The sequence below is a fragment of the Carlito syrichta genome, unplaced genomic scaffold (assembly GCF_000164805.1).
Source record: "Carlito syrichta isolate Samal-C Ts95f unplaced genomic scaffold, Tarsius_syrichta-2.0.1 Scaffold316362, whole genome shotgun sequence".
NCBI lineage: Eukaryota > Metazoa > Chordata > Mammalia > Primates > Tarsiidae > Carlito > Carlito syrichta.
Window position 1 is genome coordinate 1,524,033 of NW_007260458.1, and position 21,902 is coordinate 1,545,934.

At 39.1% G+C, this 21,902-nt stretch overlaps 1 protein-coding gene across 1 annotated transcript in view; it reads right to left on the bottom strand.

Annotated features, from left to right (window-relative positions):
* ANO6 (anoctamin 6) overlaps positions 1 to 21,902 on the bottom strand; it is a 137,073-nt gene that overhangs the window by 30,398 nt on the left and 84,773 nt on the right. The window contains exons 10-15 of the mRNA XM_008074185.2: positions 20,938 to 20,998; positions 9,287 to 9,429; positions 6,959 to 7,036; positions 1,908 to 2,133; positions 688 to 857; positions 74 to 171 (exon numbers count right to left, since the gene is read on the bottom strand). Of these exons, the coding sequence (XP_008072376.2) occupies positions 74 to 171; positions 688 to 857; positions 1,908 to 2,133; positions 6,959 to 7,036; positions 9,287 to 9,429; positions 20,938 to 20,998 (776 nt within the window). The remainder of the gene's footprint in view (positions 1 to 73; positions 172 to 687; positions 858 to 1,907; positions 2,134 to 6,958; positions 7,037 to 9,286; positions 9,430 to 20,937; positions 20,999 to 21,902) is intronic.

Below are 21,902 nucleotides of genomic sequence, written 5' to 3' on the forward strand. Positions count from 1 at the left end.
GCAAATGATTTGGATGGATAAGGCTGTTCTATCCCCTGTTCTGTTACCCAGGATTACACAATTTAATACTCACGGCAGTAATACTTCTTGTATGTTATTCCAGATTGCTTTACCTCCCATGATTATTGTCAGCTGAGTTGTCAGTTCAAGAAGACAGCCACCTGGGTCACACTGCAATGTTAAAAATAAAATCCCATTTAAATATTAAATGGGTCTAACTTGGAGTACAGTCATTAATTTTCTTTTCTTTTTTTTTGAGACAGGGTCTTCCTATGTCACCCAGGCTGGAGGGCAATGTCATGACTACAGCTCACTGCAGCCAAACACCTGGGGTCAACTGATCCTCCCATCTCAGCCTCCTGGGTAGCTGGGGTTATAGGCGTGTACCACCACACTCGGCTAACTTTTTTTCACTTTTTTGTAGACACTAGGTCTCACTATGCTGCCCGGGCTAGTCTTAAACTTCTGGGTTCAAGTGATCCTCCTGCCTTAACCTCCCAAAATGCTGGGAATATAGGCATAAGTCACTGTGCCTGCCCCGGTCATTAATTTTATTTTTCTGATATTTGTTCTGTTTAGGTTAAAATGAAATCTAAGGAATTTACAATAAAGAAACTATTCATTGGGCAACAGAAGAAAACACAAAGCAGCTTAAATTGGCAAGATAAAATGATTCTATATTCATACCTCTTCATTTCTGTACTTTCCCAACCAATAAACTGGGTCTCCCGGATAGCCTACAAATTTGCCTTTAAAGAATGCTATGTAGAAACATGAAGAATAGTAGTTGACAAACTGGAATAAGAACATCTTCATGGTTAGGCTATTCTCATAATCAGTCTGGGTCCTTGGGAGTTCTGTATTTAAAAGAAAGAAAAGATTTTAAAGTTGTGAACAATTTTGAGACCCTAATCCAAAGACACTGATACATGACTTAACATGTTAAAAAAAATACAGTTCACACTATTTCCATTTAAGCTGTCTTGCATTCCTTAATATAGCCACTGTGTTAATTCTAAGTTCACACATTGTTGTAAGAGTTCTCTCCCTACAGCAGCTCTACATGAATACAATATACCACATGGGAAAAAAAAATCAACTATTCCTTAAAATTTACAAGTACAATGTTACCAAATAAGCAAGAAATGTTATAGGTATAACTGACAGAAAATTATTTTTGAACTGGCTGCTAAATGATACGATATTCTCTTATCGTTCTGAGTGGCAATAAGGTAGGTGTGTTGAAGAAAACAAACAAAACAAAAGGCAACTTGCTGAAGGCATTACGGAAGACAAAACAGGTCATCTTCCTACTTTGGAATTTGAAATCAGTTTGATCATTTTTAGATGGCCACCGAGCAGCCCATTCAGAGAACCACTCAGATGTATGCGGCCTGTGGGAAGCACTTAACTTTGGCCACTATGCAGCTGCCTGGGATACAAGCCAGAGAAAAGAAACACTTTACAAAAGCCAAAGTGGACGAGAATTGTATTAATATGAACAGCAAGGGGGAAGACACGTAACAGTATGATTGCTTGTCCTCTCAGCAACAGAGGAACATATTTGCCACTGGAACCATGACCCTATTCCACTTATTTGCAATAAAGAGACTATTTACTTTCAACAATAGAGTACATGATCTAATGTAATTGAAAATATTATTCAGCACTGATCTGTTTACACAGAGCTAGGACACTGTAATGATTGTCTTTGCTTTGTGCCTTTTACTAATGCAAAGCTGTGGATAATTCATTTCCTATACAGGCTAGAGAAAATATGTTTATGCCTAAAAACTCCTAAAATTGTAACCTGCTGGAATTGAAACACCTCAAAGACACAGTCTCTATTTTTTTTACCAGGTTCTAAAAATATCTCAGGAATGACCTAAGCTATAGTAGGACCTTACCAAAGTTAGTAATCATAATGGCCACCTTCTCATAGATGGTGTTCAGAATCATGATGATGATGAAGCTGATGACGGAGGCAGTGATGGATGTGGCTGTCTGTGGAGTCAGATACTTCTGGATTGGGTCTGTTCCATTAAGGTTCTTGGGAAGTTTTGCAGAAAATACAATGAACACTGAGAGCCTATACACAATGATCCCAATGACTGAAGCGATGATCAACAGGATCTGAAAACACAATAAACACAGAGGCATGAAACTCACCAACTATCAAAACTGACCCCACATTAAATTAACAAGGTGCAAGCGCAAATCTCCCATAACCGCCACCAGAAGGGTAGAAAATCTGCAGTGTTAAATTTTTAAAAGGGCGTTATCAAAGTCAAAGAGGGTACAACCACTTGGGTAAGATGTTCACAATTGGAGAAACTGGGTGAGATGGGATATGGGAACTATAGTTTTGGGGCAGTTTTTCTGTAAATCTAAAGTTGCTCTAAAAGAAAAGAAAATTAAAAAAGGGGGGGAGTGTATCTTCAGACAGCATAAAAATGGAATAACTAGTAGCATGTTCCAGTAGAAGAAAAAAGTGTGAGTGTAAAACCGAATAAAACATCTAAGACTACTAAATTATTTAGGTTGAATAAATATTTTTAGCTTAGTTAATAACACTCCACTAAGGAGATATGTTTTCTTGTAACAGAGAAACTCTCCCTGATTCAGGTATCAGCAGATGCTAGCTTTTGTCTTAATCACTGTAGCAGGGGAGATTCTGAGCAGGGCCAGTGAGGCTGCCACAGAGATGCCCTGAGCCAACTGTTGGTATTGGTAGCAGGTTTCCACTGATAAAAAGCTTCACATGCTTTTCACACTCACAACTTAAACTGGCAGCTATTTTTACAAGATTTCTACAAGATTCTACAAGATTCATGTCATGAGTCCATTGTGTTTGTTTTTCCTTTTTTTTGTTGTTTTTTGTTCTGAGACAGGGTCTTACTCTGCTCCCCAGGCAGGAGTGCAGTGGTGTGATTGTAGCTCACTGCAGCCTCAAATGTCTGGGCTTAAGTAGTCATTTCACTTTAGACTCCCAAAGTGCTGGGATTACATACATCAGGCGCCTCACTCCGCCCCTTTGTATTTTTGGCAGCACTGTCCCCAGTATTGTGGTGGTGTCAAAAGTATAGTTGCACACAGTAGGATTTCATCTTCTCAGGAAGCATATTTTCTCTGGCCACCGAACAATGTACTTTAAAGGTACCACAAACTTTCCTTAATTGATACACACTACTAAACATTATTGTTGATGCATCTTTAAACTGTTTTCCCTAGATTTATTTTCTCCAGAACCACATCCTCAAGGTGTCTGACTGCTTGTGATGGCTGCCATAAGAAAAAAAGCTACGGAGAACGGAAAATTGAGGACCAAGAAAATCATGTCCTGTAGTTGACATTAACAGAGGCTGGTTTTCACCAGGGGAGAACAGTGAAGTGAGTGATCACAGGATGGCCATGGGGCTAGATTCCTGCAGTTGAAATCCAGCTCTGCCACTAACGGTGGGATCTTATACCCCAATATCCTGTATTCTGGAGCTCTGATGTCCTCTCAGGATAATATGGCACCTAACTTACAGAACTGCTGGGGATTCAATGGGTTACTACGGGTAAAAACAGAACATTAAGCCCAGGCACATGAAAAGTACTATATAAACATTAGCTATGACTACAGTGACCAGAGTGTTACAAAGATGTTTTTCTTACTTTTTAAGCTACCTGCTTGTAGAGAAGGCGTATTTCTCTCTGTAATCTCTCTCATTATCTCCTTTCCTTCACAGTTAAGTCTTAACACTTATGAAATGAATAAGAATTTTGTGTGTGTATATGTAAAAATTAGCTAAGGCTTAGCAAAATTTCAGAAAATGAAATCAGTCTTCTTCTGTCAGTATAACATTTACAGATCATTTAAATGTATTTTACTTTTTAAAAATCAACTCCATAATTTTTATAACTATTAGGTGACAATTATAGTTAATATTCTTTAAATGCCTACTGTTCACCTCAGCTCATGTGTATTTGTTTAATCCTCAATAACAGGCTTGTGAGGTAGGTAGTATTATATCTTTTTTGCAGATGAGGAAATACAGGCCGCGAGAGATAAAGCAATTTGCCCAAGATTAAGCAGCTTGTAAGAACTAGGATCTCCGAAGATTCCACAGACACACTACTAACCTCCCATGGCACTGCCTCCCATGTGGTTTATGAAACGCATTCCAGAGCTGAGCTTTATAAACCCGGTAAAATCCCCATACTTTTTCAGGGTGCTTGATAATTCCTCATAGGACCAGGGAAGCTTTCCATTGTTTTTCCTCAAGTTTTGTTATTTATCTCTTCTAACTTCAATACTTTTTTGATCATAACTATAGCATATACTCACTGTGAAAAATTTGAAAGTATCCTGTAGTGGACATGGAGTGGGTAGTTTTGCTGGTTTGGATCTAAGATGGTTCCTCATCTTAGAAGACAATGCAGATTTTGCTTTGCAGGAGGTGGGGGGCTGTGTGGGGAGGAGGAGGAGGGAATAACTCCTCCTCTATTTTTAAGCCTGAGTTTTGGGTGGGATGGCCTGCCCTGTGCTCCAGAGGTAAATCCTGATTGGTGTGAGACACACAGTATCTCATTTCACTGATTCAGGGATTGACATATAACCCAATAAAAGCTGTTGAGATATAAGGAGACTTCTGCTAGTGCCCATGGAAAACAGCAGTTTCCCCTATCAATAGAGGAAACCACTAAAAAAGACCTTTGTTATCTTGAATATGATGTGGAATGCTGTAGCCATTCTGCTACCACTGGGTGGGGGAGGGGCTATACCCACCATATGGAGAGGCTACCTGACGCAGTAAGAAGAGAACAAAACCAGATGTTATGTAGTCTGCAGTAACTAGCCCTGACTGATGCCATGCCTCAGATTTGAAATTTTCAATTTCAGGAACCAATAAATCTTATCCTTTCCAATTTTGTTGTTTAAAATAACTGAAGACTGACTTTCTATCAACTATAACTGAAAGACTCCTAATCACAAAAATAATTTAAAATTTTTTTAAAAAGAAAACAGTATGTCTAATATCTACATGTAGGCATAATTCCATCAGAACTATTCACTGCTTATTTAAAACCACTTTACATATTAATTTTTTTTTTTTTTTTTGAGTTGGAGTCTCACTCTGTCATCCAGACTGGAATGTAATGGCCACTCCCGACCTGCTGGGCTCCGGTGATCCTTCCGCCTCAGCCTTCCAAGTAGCCAGAACTATAGGCGCACGCTACCACGGCCGGCTAATTTTTTGATTTATTGTAGAGATGAGGTCTCGCCAAGTTGCCCAGGTGGGTCTTGAACCCGCGGACTCAGGCAATTCATTCACCTCAGCCTCCCAAAGTGTGGGATTACAGGCTAAACCACCAAGCCCAGCTTACATATTAATTTTATCTTTCCAGTAAACATATCATAAACCACAAGCAATTTTGCATGCCATTAAAATATTTTCATAAGCATACTTTTTCATGGCTGCACAATATTCCACTGTATGGATGGTTAGAAGTAGAATATTTTGGCTGAGATGCATTTTTATAAACATATGTGTGAGTATCTATATATGTATCTACATACATAATATATACACTAAATGTGAATAAATCTTACCGATTTGAAATACTTCCTGATTGAAAGCTTCTAAATGCTAAACGAGTAAAAACTATGAATATTTCTGAGACTCTCACTACTACACACTGCCAAGCAGCTTTCTAGGAAGGCTGGAACAATGGACAATTCCAATAGCCCAGTAAGAGAACAGCTGATTCCTGTACTTTATCCTCTTTATTCTCACAAACACTGACTAAGCCTTATTATTTGAAAGGTGAAAAATTACATCTCTTTCTGACATGTGTAAATTTAACTAATATTGAGGCTCAGCATTTTTTACATGCTTATTGGCCATTCTGCTTTTTCTTTTGTAAATGTGTATTTATGTTCTCTGTCTCTTTAGCTACTGAGATCTTTGGTGTTATCTTCTCGGTGATCTGAACTCTCTATTATTAAAAGTATTGACCCTTTCTTTGCCTATTGTTAATAAATATTTCTTCTGGTGTTTTGTTTAAACTTAGGATAATTTATGGAAATCTTTAAATATTTGCCTCTGAAACTTCTTCCACTGCTAGTAAGGTTAGAAAGTCTTTTCACATCTAGAGATCATACATTTGTCAGTATTTATTTTTAGTTTTTTATGGTCTTTTTTTTTTAATGTTTCTGGAATGTATTACAATATATGGCCCGAAGTATGGCTTTAACCTTTATTTTGTTCCTGAATAGCTAACATGTATTATCATTTATTTAATAATCTCTATTTTTTCCATGGATTTAAAATGCCTCCCTTCTCATATATTAAATTCTTATTGATATCAGGGCCCATTTCTAGGCTTCATGTCCTAGTCTCTAATTTGGTTGTTCTTGAGTCAATAAAACTCTCACTAAATTATTACATTACTAATATGATTTTATTAATAATAAACCCAAAAGTAATTTGATATGTTCTGATATTTTAGAAATGCCTTTATATCTAGAATCATTCATTTAAGGCTTTTTCCAATGTCTTAGTGGTTTTTATATTTTCTTATTATGTTTTAGTTCCTGTTATTTTTTGTTAAGGGTATTCCTAGACATTTTATTTTGGTTGTTGCTGCTGAAAAAGTTTAGAATTCTTAATGCCTTCCATTTGGTCTCTTCACTAGAAAATGGAAAATCCGGAACCACTGACCTGATTTAAACAAATGAGGTGAAAGGAACTGGAAGAACCACTGTGAACAGATAAGGTATTTTGGACTTTGAGAGTTGCACTATGTGGCAGCTTAGTAGTTCTCTGGAAGCCTCTCTCTCTCTCTGAGATTATATAGTTTCTAGGCTTGGCATTAAGTTTCTTCAACATTTAAAGCTAAATATTAAAAATTTCATTGTATAGTAAAAATTTATTTAAATTATTCAAAAAAACTTGTGATAGACTCTTACCCAGAAAAAGACAGCACTTGCACAGAGGGTTATCCGTAGACATTTTCCCCAGGTGGTAAAGGGAATGCGCTCTTCTTCCTAATTTTTTTTTTTTTTTAAAAAGAAGTTTAGTCAATCAAGGAATTACTCCAATGAAATTATTTTTCTCCTGATCTGTCAATAAACGTTAGGCTTACCTTTTTTATAAAATGAGTTTGCAAGCATAGTCTCCTTTACTCATAGTTGCACTTTTTTTTCAGGTTGTTGCTTTATATTGCAGAATAATATTCCATTGTATACATGTACCACAATTTATTTTTCACCAGTTGATCGACATTTGGGTTAACCACACATTTTTTGTTAACATTTTCACACACACACATAATCAAACATAAGCAGTTTTTATTCTAATAGCAGTTTTTGGAAAATGCAAGCATGAATCGTAAGCTGTTTATCTGCCATGATCTGAGCTGAGAAGTCTAGGCAGAGATGTAAAGCTACACTTCTGGGGCTTGTCTTAGGTTTTAGAAATGATTACCATGATAGCACAGAGCCCAGGAAGGAAAAAAGTTTCTTAGGCGTCTGCAAATACTAGGTATCCACTATGTGTTTCTTGGGTAAATTTTGTATTAATATATTAATTTGGTGAATTTTTAGAGAGTATCCATTTTATGGTTCATAGAAATATATTTAAATTCTTAATAGAAGAAATCAATACTTCTCACAATTTTCCTGGCCTGTAAGAGCAGCTGCAGCACAGTGGCCATAATAGCTACAAATACTTACATAATATTTACTTTGTGCTGGGTACTATTTTATGTAGCTTCTACACCTTACTCAATTCATCCTTAGGACAATCATGAGGAAGCAACTCTATTATTCCCATTTTATAGACGAGGAAACTAAGGCACAGAGAAGTTAGATAACTTGTCCAAAATCACCTCACTAGGAAGTCACTGTGTTCAGACTTGAACTCTGGCAATCTCATTCCCAAGACTTCACCATTACACTACAGCCCTCTCTAAACCAATGGAGGACATGTTAGCAACAAAAGTAAAATAAGAAAGATAAAAGAATCTTCATCTGCAATTATTTAACAAGCAACATTTCAATAAAAATTTAACTTATTAGTTGGTAATTTTAAATATAAAATTGTCAAGTTTAAATGACCAATTGTCTTTTCTTCAATATTTTTCTGGAATTGCTGATATTGTAAGCTTTTATTTTTTAATACTCAAAAGACTTTATGAACATCTAATTTTAAGTATCAGTTTTCATTTGCGAATATACAGTCTTTCAACAACACATACTTTGACCCTGTCTTCTATAGTAAACAGTGAGAGAACCACTCATAATAGAGATTATTTAAAGTTTGTAGCATTGTAAAAAAACAGATGTCATCTTCTACTGGTAACTGAATTTCATTTCCCCCCATTTTTAAAAGGAGAAGATTGAACTGATCCCTCCGTGTACCTTTTAGTGTCAACATTCTGTAAATCTGTGATTCAATTTATAAAATCTATAGTTGGGGATGTTTTCAAATGCTCTTGGTAAAAGCATTTTCTTTCCAAAAGCTATTCCTATATAGAACCTACTGTTCTCATGCTGATGACTGCATGTACAATCAGCTCTAAGTTTTCTGTGTTGATGGAAAGAAGCAATATTGCAGATGACTCAAAAATCATCTTTCAGGGGCTTTGGAAAATTATACAGGGATATACATATATATATATATATATTTTTTTTCCCCTTTGTATTAGTAGTAGCAGCAAATCTATCTTTCTAGTGATATAAAGTGCCTAACAGTGCCTGAACATAGTTGGACCTCGATAAATATTTCCTTGTCCATCCTTCTCGGACCTTAGGATGAGAGGCATGCTATTCTGTGCACATCCCAACCAGAAGGTGGAGCAGTGACTGAGGCTTAGTACAAGAAGAAGGGGCAGCTAGTTAAGGGTGAATAAAGAACTGGAATCATGAAGGTGCATGTGAAAAATTGAGAATTCACTATAAAAATCAGTGTTTTCCTTATACATTTATGTCATAGTCTAATTTTTTTCCCTCATTTTTATTATTATTATGAAAGAAGGGACCACATCTGTCTCCCTGTGTTCATTTGTTCTAAGCAGTGCTTCTTCACCTTGGCTGCATATGAGAGTCACCAAAGGAGCTTTAAAAAATTGCTGTACTCGGAACATACCCCAGGCTACTAAGTACTATCAGAGTATGTAGTGATAGGACCCAGGCATTGATGCTTTTTAGGCTCCCCAGGTGACTCCAATGCACAGCCAAAGAGGAGAACCACTGCAGTAAATAGTCTACATCGTATCTAAATAGCATCCTCCTTACCTGAGTAATCTCATTTATCACCACATGAGTACACCGTGCTTCATATTCTGGCCGGGCTTGTTCTTCCTGCTGTAACTCAACAGTATCCCATTCATACTCAAGTTCTGCCTGGCGCCGCTTCCAAAACTCCAGAAACAAGGTAACTAACAGAGAGAGTGAACAGATCACGTGGCTCTTCAGTGGTGACTGATGACTCAGAAATCTATACTGAGCAACAGTAATTACCCATAATGCTTTTCTATATGAGAGTTAAAATCCAATTTATAGGAGACGCTAATACTTAAAAGGGAGAAATATGATTTTAAAGAAAATGCTGATCCTTTACACAACATATGAGACAGACTATAACTTATGGGAAAGGCAACAATGTGATGGTTGGAAGGCAGGTGCATGTGTCTGACTATGAATTATCTGCCCCAGCAACGTACAGCCAACTGAAAACCACAGAAAATTAACAAAATTCCAAAGTGGCTCTCGGTCCATCCTTCAATTTGCTTTTCCCTGCATCCTTCTTACTCGCTCCCTCTCTCCTTTCCTTCTTTCCTAAGGAGGGGGGAGGAACACATTAGGACTCTAAAAATAAATTAAAATAATATCCCTACATATGGAAAACTGATATTTTTCTCAGTTCTGTATAAAATATGAATAGCTTTTAGAAATCATTATTTTTCAGAATTTGTAACTTTAAATACTAAATAAAAACAATAAATGCTAATTGAAACATGCAGTTTCAGGGTAAATTCCCTAGGCCCTCTTCAATCAGACTGCTGACTCTAAGTCTTTCCTATATAGAGATTCTGGAACTGCCACTCTTCTGTCCACAAATACTCTGCAAGTGTCTACTATTAGCTGAGAATAAAGAAGTCACAGCCCCTGCTTTAAGTAGCTCCTAGGTATATGGGAATTATACTGTACCTGGAGTGCCAGGTATTGTGGTCTATTAAAAAGGCTATGATAAGCCAGGCTTGGTGGCTCAGCCTGTAAACCCACACTTTGGGAGGCTGAGGTGAGTGAATTGCCTGAGCCCGCGGGCTCAAGACCCACCTGGGCAACTTGGCGAGACCTTATCTCTACAATAGATCAAAAAATTAGCCAGGTGTGGTAGCGCGCCAGTAGTTCCAGCTATTTGGAAGGCTGAGGCGGAAGGATCGCCGGAACCCGGCACGTCGAGGCTGAGGTGGCCGGGAGTATGCTACTGCACTCCAGTCTGGGCGACAGAGTGAGACTCCAACTCAAAAAAAAAAAAAGGCTATGATAAAGGTAAGCACAGGTTGCTCTGGGCACACAGAGACAGCACACCTAACCAGATGTTTCAGGGAAGGCCATCCCAGAGGAAGGGAACACTGTGGTAAGTCTGATAACTCAGAGCAGATCAGGTGAAGCGGTGGAGGGAGCTACATTAAGGCCACCCCCTATCCCCCGGAGCTAAACACACAAAGGCAAGGAGGTCAGAGAGCCAGTTTTCAAATAGCAAATAGCAAAGGGTGTCATGAAGGTGGGGTAGTCAGATCCAAAGGGGCACAACACCAAAGACTTTGTGGGGCCTGAAGGGAGTTCGAAGCTTAACTCACAGGTGGAAGAGAATGAAGGTGTTCTAAAGTGAGACTAGGCAGGGAGACCTACTGGAAAGTACATGATGAGGCAATATTATTTGAGGTATATTGAGTAGGTAGACTGATGGACGCAGGTATGATAGGAGGAGGAAGAAGTGAAAGACGCTGGCCAGGCTTTTGGCTTGGATGATATCCCAACTGCCAGTGCCATTTCACGAAATAAGAAGTGCAGTAAGAGGAGAATGACTGAGGGAGAAGATGGCTGGTTTGGTTATGGTCAAGTGCTTGTTGGGCTACTCAAGGAGAAATACTCAGTAGGCAGGTAAAAGTCTAGAATGCAAAAGGAAGATCTAGGCTGAGCCAGGAATGTTCATTGTTTTAAGTGACAACTGCGGCCATGAGTGGGTAAGATCACTAAATAAGGAGTAGGGTGGTAGTCCTCACCTTGACTGAACATAAAAAGCAATGGGGAGCTTTGAAAAAAAACATTGAGACTGAGCACAGGGGCTTATGCCTGTAATTCCAGCACTCTGGGAGGCTGAGGGGGGAAGACTGCTTAAGCCTCAGAGTTTGAGATCAGTCTAGGTAACATAGGGAGATCTCGTCTCTACCAAAAAAAAAAAAAAAAGCTGGGCATGGTGGCACACACCTGTAGTCCCTTCTGAGTCCAGGAGGTTGACGCTATAATGAGCTGTGATTGTGCCACTGCATTCCAGCCTGGGTAACAGAATGAGACACCAACTTTAAAAATAAATAAAATAAAATATAAAAAACACTGAGCCTGGGCACCACCCCCGAGATTCTGATTTGATTGGTTTGAAATGGGGCCTGAGCATAGTTTGCTAATTTTATTAAGGGTCTAATAAACAGGTGGTGTTGGAGATCATCAAAGTAGAGAGTAAAGAGAGCCAGAATGAAATCCTGCAGACCATGCACTGGGCAGCCTGGGATGTAGGAGGAAATCCTGGGATGCAGCCATAAAGAATGTGAACTCAGCACTCCTCCATGGCAAAGACAACTTAAACGTTTAAAAGCACCCACTTCCCAGCAGTGTTTACTACTTTTCTAGTAACAGTATGTTAGAGTAGAAATAAGCTGGATGTTGGAATCAGATTCAAGTTGCTGAGTGTTTGGTATGGAGGGTGACAAAGTGAGTATCTGCCTCTTTGTCAATGGAATGAAAATCTAGAGGGCATTAAGTTATCTTGTGGACCTAGCTGTGACTGGTTGGTCTTTCTGTCCAGCTGACCCATGATGGCTTCAGGTGGCAGATACACCCCTAAGACCCCTGCTGGTAGGGATGAGCCACCCTCCCAGGGCTGCAGAAAAGCAGCATAACACGAAGCATTCACTTACTAACGACCCCAGGTTCCGCATCTCCTTGATAAACTCCCATATATCTCTATGAGACAGAGGACTGATCAACTGAAAATTCTACTGCATATGCCCTACCCCTGAATTTCTCACAGCTCAGTTTCCTGCTCTATGAGCTCATTTCAGTGGTCATTGGTAGTGTACATTCTCTCAGAATAGGCAAACTCTATTTCCGATGTTAACCTTTCTTCTGCTCTTCAAAATGTGTAGCACTCATGCATCCTGATTTGCTTCATGGTTTCCTGTCAATCGTGCCCACTAATCTCGTTGTACACCTTCAGTAACCACCACCCTGATTAGTCAGCAGCCATCAACATTGAGGTAAGACCCTCCACAAGCAAAAATATTAGAATTCACTGAAGGTTCAGATGATCATTAGCATTTTTAGTATGAAGTACTTTTTTTTTAAACAATCTCATACACTTAGACTGCAGTACAGTATAAACATAACTTTTATTTTACTTATTTTATTTTTTTGATTTGCTTCATGGTTTCCTGTCTATTATGCCCACTTTACACAGGCAGGGACATTTAGTTTTGTTAGCCACTGGAGCACTAGCACACAGTAGGCACTTAATGAGTGAAGGGAAACCATGTAAGAAACGAAAGAACCCCACCACCACCACCTGGGAATCATCCAAACTGAGGTCCTGGCTGACTCCAACTGCTCCCCATTATGTGGTCACCCACTTTCCACTTCTCTGCAATACTAGCCTACTCATGCATTCAGACTTACCTTGTTTGACTTAACTTCATTACTGTGCCTTGCAGATATTTGGGGGATTTTTTATTTGTTGTTTTGGTTTTAACAAACTGAAGGTTTGTGTCAACCCTGCGGCAAGCAGAGCTGTCAGTGGCCATCTTTCCAACAGTATGTGCTCACTTCATGTCTCTGTGTCACATTTTGGTAATATTTATAACATATAAAACTTTTTCATTATTATTGTATCTTTTATGGTGACCTGTCATCAGTGATCTTTGATGTTACTATTGTAATTGTTTGGGGGCACCACAAAGTACAATCAAATAAGATTATAAACTTAATAATATAAGCAATATAACAATATAAACAAATGAGATCATAAACTTAATTGATAAATATTGTGTGTGTTCTGACTGTTCCACCAACCAGCTGTTCCCTCGCTCCCTCTCCTTGGACCTCTCTATTCCTTGAGACATAACAATATTGAAATTAGGTCAATTAACAACTCTATAATGGCCTCTAAGTGTTCAAGTGAAAGGAAGAGCCATCTATATCTTGCTTTAAAACAAAGGTAGAAATGATTAAGCTTAGTGAAGAAGGTATGTTGAAAGTTGACATAGGCTGAAAGTTAGGCTTCTTACACTAAACAGATAAGTTGCCAATATAAAACAAAAGTTCTTGAAGAAAACTAACCGTGCTACTACAGGGAACACATAAATGATTTTTTTAAAAAAGGTAAACTAGGCTTATTGCTGATAAGAAAAAATTTGAATAGTCTGGATAAAAGATCAAAGGAGCCATAATACTCCCTTAGGCAAAAGCCTATCCAAAGAAAGCCCCTAACTCTCTTCTATTCTATGAAGGCCAAGAGAGGTGAGGAGCCTGCAGAAGAAAAGTCTGAAGCTAGCAGATGCTGGCTTATGAGACTAAAGGAAAGAAACCATCTCTATAACTTAAAAGTACAAGATGAAGCAGAAAGTGTCAGTGAAAAAGATCCAGCAAGTTACCCAGAAGACATACCTAAGGTAACTGATGAGGGTGGCTACACTAATCAACCAATTTCCAGTGAAGGAAAAACAGTCTTCTGTTGGAAGAAGATGCCATCTAGGACTTTCATAGGTAGAGAAGAAAAATCAAGGCCTGGCCTCAAAGCTTCAAAGGATAGGCTAACTCTCTTGTTAGGGACTAATGTGGCTAGGTGACTTTAAGTTGAAGCCAATGCTCATTTACTATTCCCAAAATCCTAGGGCCTTTGATAATTATGCTAAATGTAAAAAAACAAAACACCCCAAAATAATTATGCTAAATCTACTCTTTCTGTGCTCTATAAATGGAACAACAAAGACTGAATGACTGCATATCTGTTTATAGCATGATCTCTGAATTATTTTAAGACCACTGTTGAAACCAACTGCTCAGAAAAAAAGACTCCCTCAATATATTACTGCTCATTGACAATGCATTCGGTCACCCAAGAACTCGGATGGAGATGCACAAGGAGATTTATGTGTTCATGCCCACTAACGCAACATCCATTCTGCAGCCTATGGAGTCATTTCAATTTTCAAGTCTTATTTGTAAAGCTATAGTTGCCCTAGAGAGCGATTCTTTTGATGGAACTGGGCAAAGTAAATTAAACACTTTCTGGAAAGGATTCACCATTCTAAATGACATCAAGAACATTCGTGATTCATGAGAGGAGGTCAAAATGAGAACAGCAAAAGGAGTTTAGAAGAAGTTGATTCCAATCCTCATGAATGACTTTGAGGGGTTCAAGATTCAGTGGAGGAAGAAACTGCAGATGTGGTGGAAATAGCAAGAGAACTAGAATCTGAAGTGCAGCCTGAAGATGTGACTGAATTGCTGCAATTTCAAAGATCAAACTTGAATGATGAGAAGTTGCTCCACATGGATGAACAAAGAATGTGGTTTCTTAAGATGTAATCTCCTGAAGCAGAGGCTGTGAAGACTGTTGAAACAAAAGGAAAGGATTGAGACTATTATATAAACTTAGTTGATAAAGTGGCAGCAGGCTTTGAGAGGACTGACTCGGAACAAGCTCTGCTGTGGCTAAAATGTTATTAAACAGCATCTCACGCTATAGAGAAAGCTTTCATGAAAGGAAAAGTCCATTGACATGTCAAACTTCACTGTTATCTCATTTTAAGAACTTACCACAGCCACCCCAACCTTCAGCAACCACCACCCTGATTAGTCAGCAGCCATCAACATTGAGGTAAGATCCTCCACAAGCAAAAATATTAGAACTCACTGAAGGTTCAGATGATCACTAGCATTTTTAGCATCAAGTATTTATCAAGTACTTCAATTTTAGCATGAAGTACTTTTTTTTTTTTTTGAGTTGGAGTCCGGCCACTGCAGCCTCGACCTGCTGGGCTCCGGCTATCCTTCCACCTTAGCCTTCCAAGTAGCCGGAATTACAGGCATGTGCTACCACGCCCGGCTGATTTTTTGATTTATTGTAGAGATGAGGTCTCGCTGCCCAGGCGGGTCTTGAACCTGCGGGCTCAGGCAATCTGCTCACCTCAACCTCCCAAAGGCACAGGATTACAGGCTGAGTCACCGAGCCCAGCTGAAGTACTTTTTTAAAACATAATTTCGTTGCACACTTAGACTGCAGTACAGTATAAACATAACTTATTTTATTTATTTATTTTTGAGTTGGAGTTTCACTCTATCACCCAGACTAGAAGGCAATGGCACGCTTCTGGCCACCACAGTCTTAACCTGCGGGGCTCAGGCGATCCTTCCTCTTCAGTCTTCCAAGTAGCTGGAACTATAGGCATTTGCCATCATGCCTGGCTAATTTTTTGATTCATTATTGTAGAGATGAGGTCTTGCCAAGTTGCCCAGGCTGGTCTCGAACCCATGGGTTCAGGCAATTCTCTCACCTCGGCCTCCCACAGTGCTGAGATTATAGGTGTGAGCCACCACGCCCTGCCTAAACATAACTTTTGGATGTACTGGGAAACCAAAAAATTTTTGACTCCCTTTATTGTGATATTCATTTTATTGTGGTCTGGAACCGATCCCACATTATCTTTGAGGCATTCCTGTACCCAGCAAGAGGCCTGGATAATCTCAGATGGGGAATATACTATGAGAACTCTACAGTTTATTGGTAAGGTCATAGTCAGTTTTAGAACCTCAACTGCAGGAAGGTGTCCAGACAGGGTGAAGGAACACGTGCACTCTCCTATTTCACAGACTTCAAACACACTGTTCCAATATAAACAGTTTTAAATGGAAATTGCGATCAAGGATATTAAAATGCTGTTGCACGTTGGCACCAGTAGGCATAAATGAAACAAACTGGTACTTACAAGCTTGTTAAAATTAGTCTGGAAGACTGGTGGTTTCTTATTCCTGCTATAGAAAGAAGGATCTGTACCTATGTCACATGAGGTAGAAACAAGGAGACTGACCTGACATTTTCTAACTCATTCCTATTTTTTTGAAGCATCCCCCTAAATAGTACAATTATACCAGTGAAAATAAATATTTTTGTATTTTTCCAAAAGCTTGCTATAGCTTTAGTAATATATACTGATTTTTGTCATGTTCTAAAGGCTGATAACAGCCAAGTTATTTGCAGAGTTCTTATTTTGTGCTGGTCATTTTCAGTCTGTGAGCCTTAGGTAATTTGCTTAATCTCCCTGGTATGTCATTTTCCTTATCATTAAAATCAGAGTATGGTAGCGATTCATCTACTCAGATCTATCTAGCAACAATATCAACAGGAGATGACTCACGAAAATAAACAACTTTTCTAACAAAAAGCAGCACAAGCAATTCTAATCAGTGCTATTAAAGAAAAACAGTGGAAAACCTCCTCCTTGGACTTGAGTATATGGGGCAAAAAGCCTTCCGTTTACCAAATCCTGAACATTAGAAGCAATTTTGTCTAGAAGTGATAGGACTGCAATATAAGCAAGAAATGACCCGGTGAAAAAGAATGGGTTGTTGGCAAATCCTCACCCTTGAGGGCAAATCTCTGGGAGTTGCAGTTCTTTATTTCACTCAGCCATAGATTCTGCAAGGTTCTACGAAAGGCACTGGTAACCTAGCACAATCCCGCAGTGTTTGAGAATACTTGGCCATGTTGGTGCTAACTCACAATGCTGTGTGTCTCTGATTGAAGGCAACAGGTCCTGCAGTGACTGTGCCTAATCACAGGCAGGAACTCCTGTTCTGAACCTTTTGCTCTCTCTCCCTGCAATAGGACAACTGGTAGAACTGTACATCTGTCCTATGACAAACCACACACCATGAGGCTCTAGTTGATTAGACACAATTAAATCCTTACATCAACATGTAATGAGAGAAGAGGGAAAGTTGCCTGGGAATTGGGAATAACAAACAGCTTCTTCTCTTAATCAAGATATTATTACGTCTAAAGAAAGTATGCATCAGATGAAGAAGGTGCTGGTATACAAAAAAGAGGTTCAGAGCAATAAAGAGTTAGTGATGCTATATCCTCCAGTGTCTAGGTACAAAAGACACACTCTGGTAGATGAGAGTGTTCCTGTTGCTTTAAGAGTTTCCTGCTGAAGGCCTGGGATGCCCTAACAAGGTCTTGACACTACTCAGACCTCTTAACTCACAAAGGCAGATAAAGTAGATTAGCTTGCTCAGCCTTGGTTGCAACTTTCTAACTTAAGGGCTAGGAAGTTTAAAAACTACATTTCTCAGACTCTTGCAGCTAGGGTTCCAGATGTGATTTTTAAAATGCCCATCAGAAGCATCTGTGTGTCATTCAAATCAGAATCCGAGTTGAATGGAGGCAAGAGTGGTAGTAATAGGAACTGTGTTATTTTGCTGGTGTAGACTTAGTAGGAGCAGCACAGGTCTGGAAGTAACAGTTACAACAGCTGTTTCCTGATGACCAAGTACAGCTAGTTAGGCTTCCTGATTCCCTGGATCCTTAGTGAGCTGGGTGATTGGTGTTTTTCTGGAGATCACTAGGCCCAGTTTAGAACTCATCCATCAAAGGTGAAAATTAAACACTGCGGTGACACAACCAGCAGTTTGACCTACAGAGAATCAGAGAGAGTAGGCAAGAAGCAATAGGGAATGGGGGGGGGATAGAATATGTTCAGTACCTTTATTTCAACTATGGGTTGGTGTTTAGGATGCTGCAAGTCAGTATGAACAGGTAGACTGTCTTGGCCTAAAAGTGTGGACATTTGCAAGTAAGTATATGATTTGTACTACATTGATTTTAAAAAGGTTTTATACTCTCAACTTTAACAATTTTAGGAGTCAGAAAAATACTGTAAGTGCCATATGCATCTGGACACAAAACAGATGCTGCAGGAATACGATGGCAGTGATATGAATAACTTCACATGAACCTCCCACCTGTTCAGTTCTGTAATTTCAGACTCTCTGTAATGTGTTTCACACCAGTAGTTCTCAAAAGGCAGACATAACAAGGAAAGCAACATAAAGCATTTAAAATAAAAAGCTCATCACACATACATATCCTTAAAGACATACATATAATGCTACAGGCAGTGCTGAAATGTTTTTTGCGTTCTATTTTTTTTTTTTTTTTTTGAGTTGGAGTCTCACTCTGTCGCCCAGACTGGAGTGCAGTGGCCGCTTCCGGCCACCGCAGCCTCGACCTGCTGGGCTCCGGCGATCCTTCCGCCTCAGCCTTCCAAGTAGCTGGAACTACAGGCGCGCGCTACCACACCTGGCTAATTTTTTGATTTATTGTAGAGATGAGGTCTCACCAAGTTGCCCAGGCGGGTCTTGAACCCACGGGCTCAGGCAATCCACTCACCTCAGCCTCCCAAGGTGCGGGATTACAGGCTGAGCCACCAAGCCAGGCTGTTTTTTGCATTCTAAAATCAGATAAAATAAAACCAGCAGCCAATGTGTAAGTCAGTTCTATAAACATTGTATAGTTAACGATCAGAGAAAGGAAGGTTTGCTGGAAAGTTTGAGGTTTGTCTCTCCATGTCCAAATTAATATATATATTTAGCTCTATTTCAAATGTCTTCTTTAACTGGGGCTATCAGCATCCATTAGTATATGGCATTCAATTAGATGTGTTAAGATGTTATAGATTATGAATCAGTGTTGAGACTACCGTTAAGATAATAGTTGAAAGTGCTGACCCATGTTTTCAGTGCCTAAGCTCTTACTGGAACAGAAAAGAAAAAGGAGTATTTTACAATGGAGGCGCAAAGAGGATCTTAATAAATAAATTTGATCTTTGTTATTCTATGTGTCACATATTAGCCAGAGTTTGGTTTCCAGCCAAAGCATGCTAAATGTTTGAATACCAATGTAACTTATTGGAAAGTCTGTCTACCTTACATTACACTTTATCTAGGAGCAACTCATATCTCTAAAAATAGTGTCCAAAAAAATTGGATTGTCTGTTCTCTGATTCATTTGGTGACCCTTCATAGGTACAACCATGGCAAAAGAGAAATATTGCTGAGGACACCTGTAAATAACTGCCTCTGTGAGCTGCATGTGTCGAAGTATTGTTCGCTCAAGAGTAAGAGACTTGGTACAGTTTTTTCCCCACCTTCCTTGAACCTGAACTCTACACTACTCCCCAGACTTATACAATGAAACTGGAAATGCATTTATTTTTGAAACTGAACATTTTAATTCTATGTTGGAGTGTATATGTCAATTAGACATTTAAAAGATTGCACTTAAAGAAAATTATAACTGCCTCATTACATTAATGATGCTATACAAAGTAAATTATGTAAATATAATGTTGAGGTTCCTATATAGGAATTATATTCTTTAGGATTATGTCTGTTCTATTTAGAAATAAACAGAATTTGCTATTGTTATAAGATTAGCCCATACTTATTAAATATTGGCTCATATAGAAATGTATAAAGAAGAAAGCTCAACCATAATTTTGGTGTGGTTGCTTTCTTCCCACCCCCACAAAAGTTAGACTGTATCAGAGCTGTAGAGACTGTTTCAATAATGGCATCCAACGAATCATGCCTCTTGTATCCAAGCCATTGGGTAGTACTCTGATCTCTCTACATTGATGCTGGCTTGGCCTTATATTACCTCGGCTGATAGGACATTAGTGAATTTGATGCAATCATAGGTTTAAAAAATACCTATTGTACTGGAGTTTGTCCTCTCTTACTTCTCTTTGGAACTCTGAAATACTGTGAAGAATGCTGGGCTAGCCAATTGGAAGACGAGAGACTGTGTGGAGCAGAGAAGTCTTTCCAGTTGAGCTTCACAGTCTCAACAAGGCTATTAACTGCCAGACTATGTAGCCCCAGTGGAGCTACCAGTTCACTAAAGAGATCAGCTAAGCCAGTCCATGCCTGAAGAACATTTTAGTTAACCCAGAGGATGATAAGAAATGATAAATATGAGAAATAAGGCTTATTGTTTTAAGCCAATACATTTTGAGGCAGATTTTTATATAGTAAAAGCTAACTGATACAACATTCTCAGAGGTTTTGTGTGTGTGTGTGGGTGTGAAAGCAGGATTTATTGAGAGGACAGAAAAGCTTCCACAGTGGGAGGGGACCTGAGAAGGCTGCCTATCATCCTCAGAGTTTTATTTATTCATTTATTTTTTTGAGTTGGAGTCTCACTTTGCTGCCCAGACTGGAGTGCAGTGGCACACTCCCGGCTACCGTAGCCTCGACCTGCTGGGCTCTCGATCCTTCCGCCTCAGCCTTCCAAGTAGCTGGAACTACAGGCATGCGCTACCACATCCGACTGATTTTTCTTTTTTTAAAATTTATTGTAGGACGAGGTCTTGCCAAGTTGCCCAGGCGGCTCTTGAACCTGCAGGTTCAGGCAATCCACTTGCCTAGGCCTCCCAAAGTGCTGGGATTACAGGCTGAGCCACTGAGCCTGGCCCATCCTCAGAGTTTTAAATGAATTTCTAGGAAAGTTGAAGCTTGGGCAATCCTAGGTACTAGAAGTTTTATATAAAATGATACAATTCTGTTAAATTGAGTTCATGAAAAAAATACAAATAACTTACCCCATACTCCCATAAATACAGCAAAGATCAGGGTTCCAAAACTGTCAAAGATGCACAATTTCTGGAAAATATAGTAATGGCATATAAATGAAACATACTCTCCACTTATCAGAATTCAGTATAAAGTGCTTTGTCTGTAGACCACTCATGTACTTAGTCCTATCTTGTACCCCACATCTTTAAAAACAAATGCTTTGTTTACAGTTTGAGGTTCTTTTTAAAGCTGATACCTAGTTTAACAATCATCTTCTTTATAATCACAGATGAACTTTCTCATTCTTTTAAAAGCAAACAGTCTTTGCTGTATTAACCAGAGTGTATCTTCCAATGGAATGTTCCATATCACAAAACAGGTAAGACAGCTCCGAAGATTTGACTCAGTTTAAATCCTCTATTGGACTTGAGTAACAGCCTCTTTTTTTGTTGTTGTTTTTCGTTTTGTTTTGAGTTGGAGTCTCACTCTGTTGCCCAGACTGGAGTGCAGTGGCACACTCATGTCTACCACAGCCTCGACCTGATGGGCTCAGGTGACCCTTCTGCCTCAGTCTCCCAAGTAGCTGGGACTACAGGTGCACGACACCTTGCCTGACTAATTTTTTTATTTATTGTAGAGACGAGGTCTCACCAAGTTGCCCAGGCTGGTCTCGAACCTGTGGGCTCAGGCAATCCTTTCACCTCAGCATCCCAAAGTGCTAGGATTATAGGCGTGAGCCATTGTGCCCAGCAACAGCCTCTTTTTATGTGCTGTCATAGTGAATTTGAGGAAGAAGTATGACTCTAAGAATACAATAACCCCTAAGTAATTTTTAGATTTATGATTTGCATCTTATTATCATCCTACTCTTATCAGAGTGTAAGTTTCAGAATTTCTGTTTTTCCTGTTAAGAGAAGTACAACAGCTCCTCCAGGAGAGTTGTTTCTTCAAACCCAGTGATGGCTTCCCTACTGTCATAACAGAAGCTTCC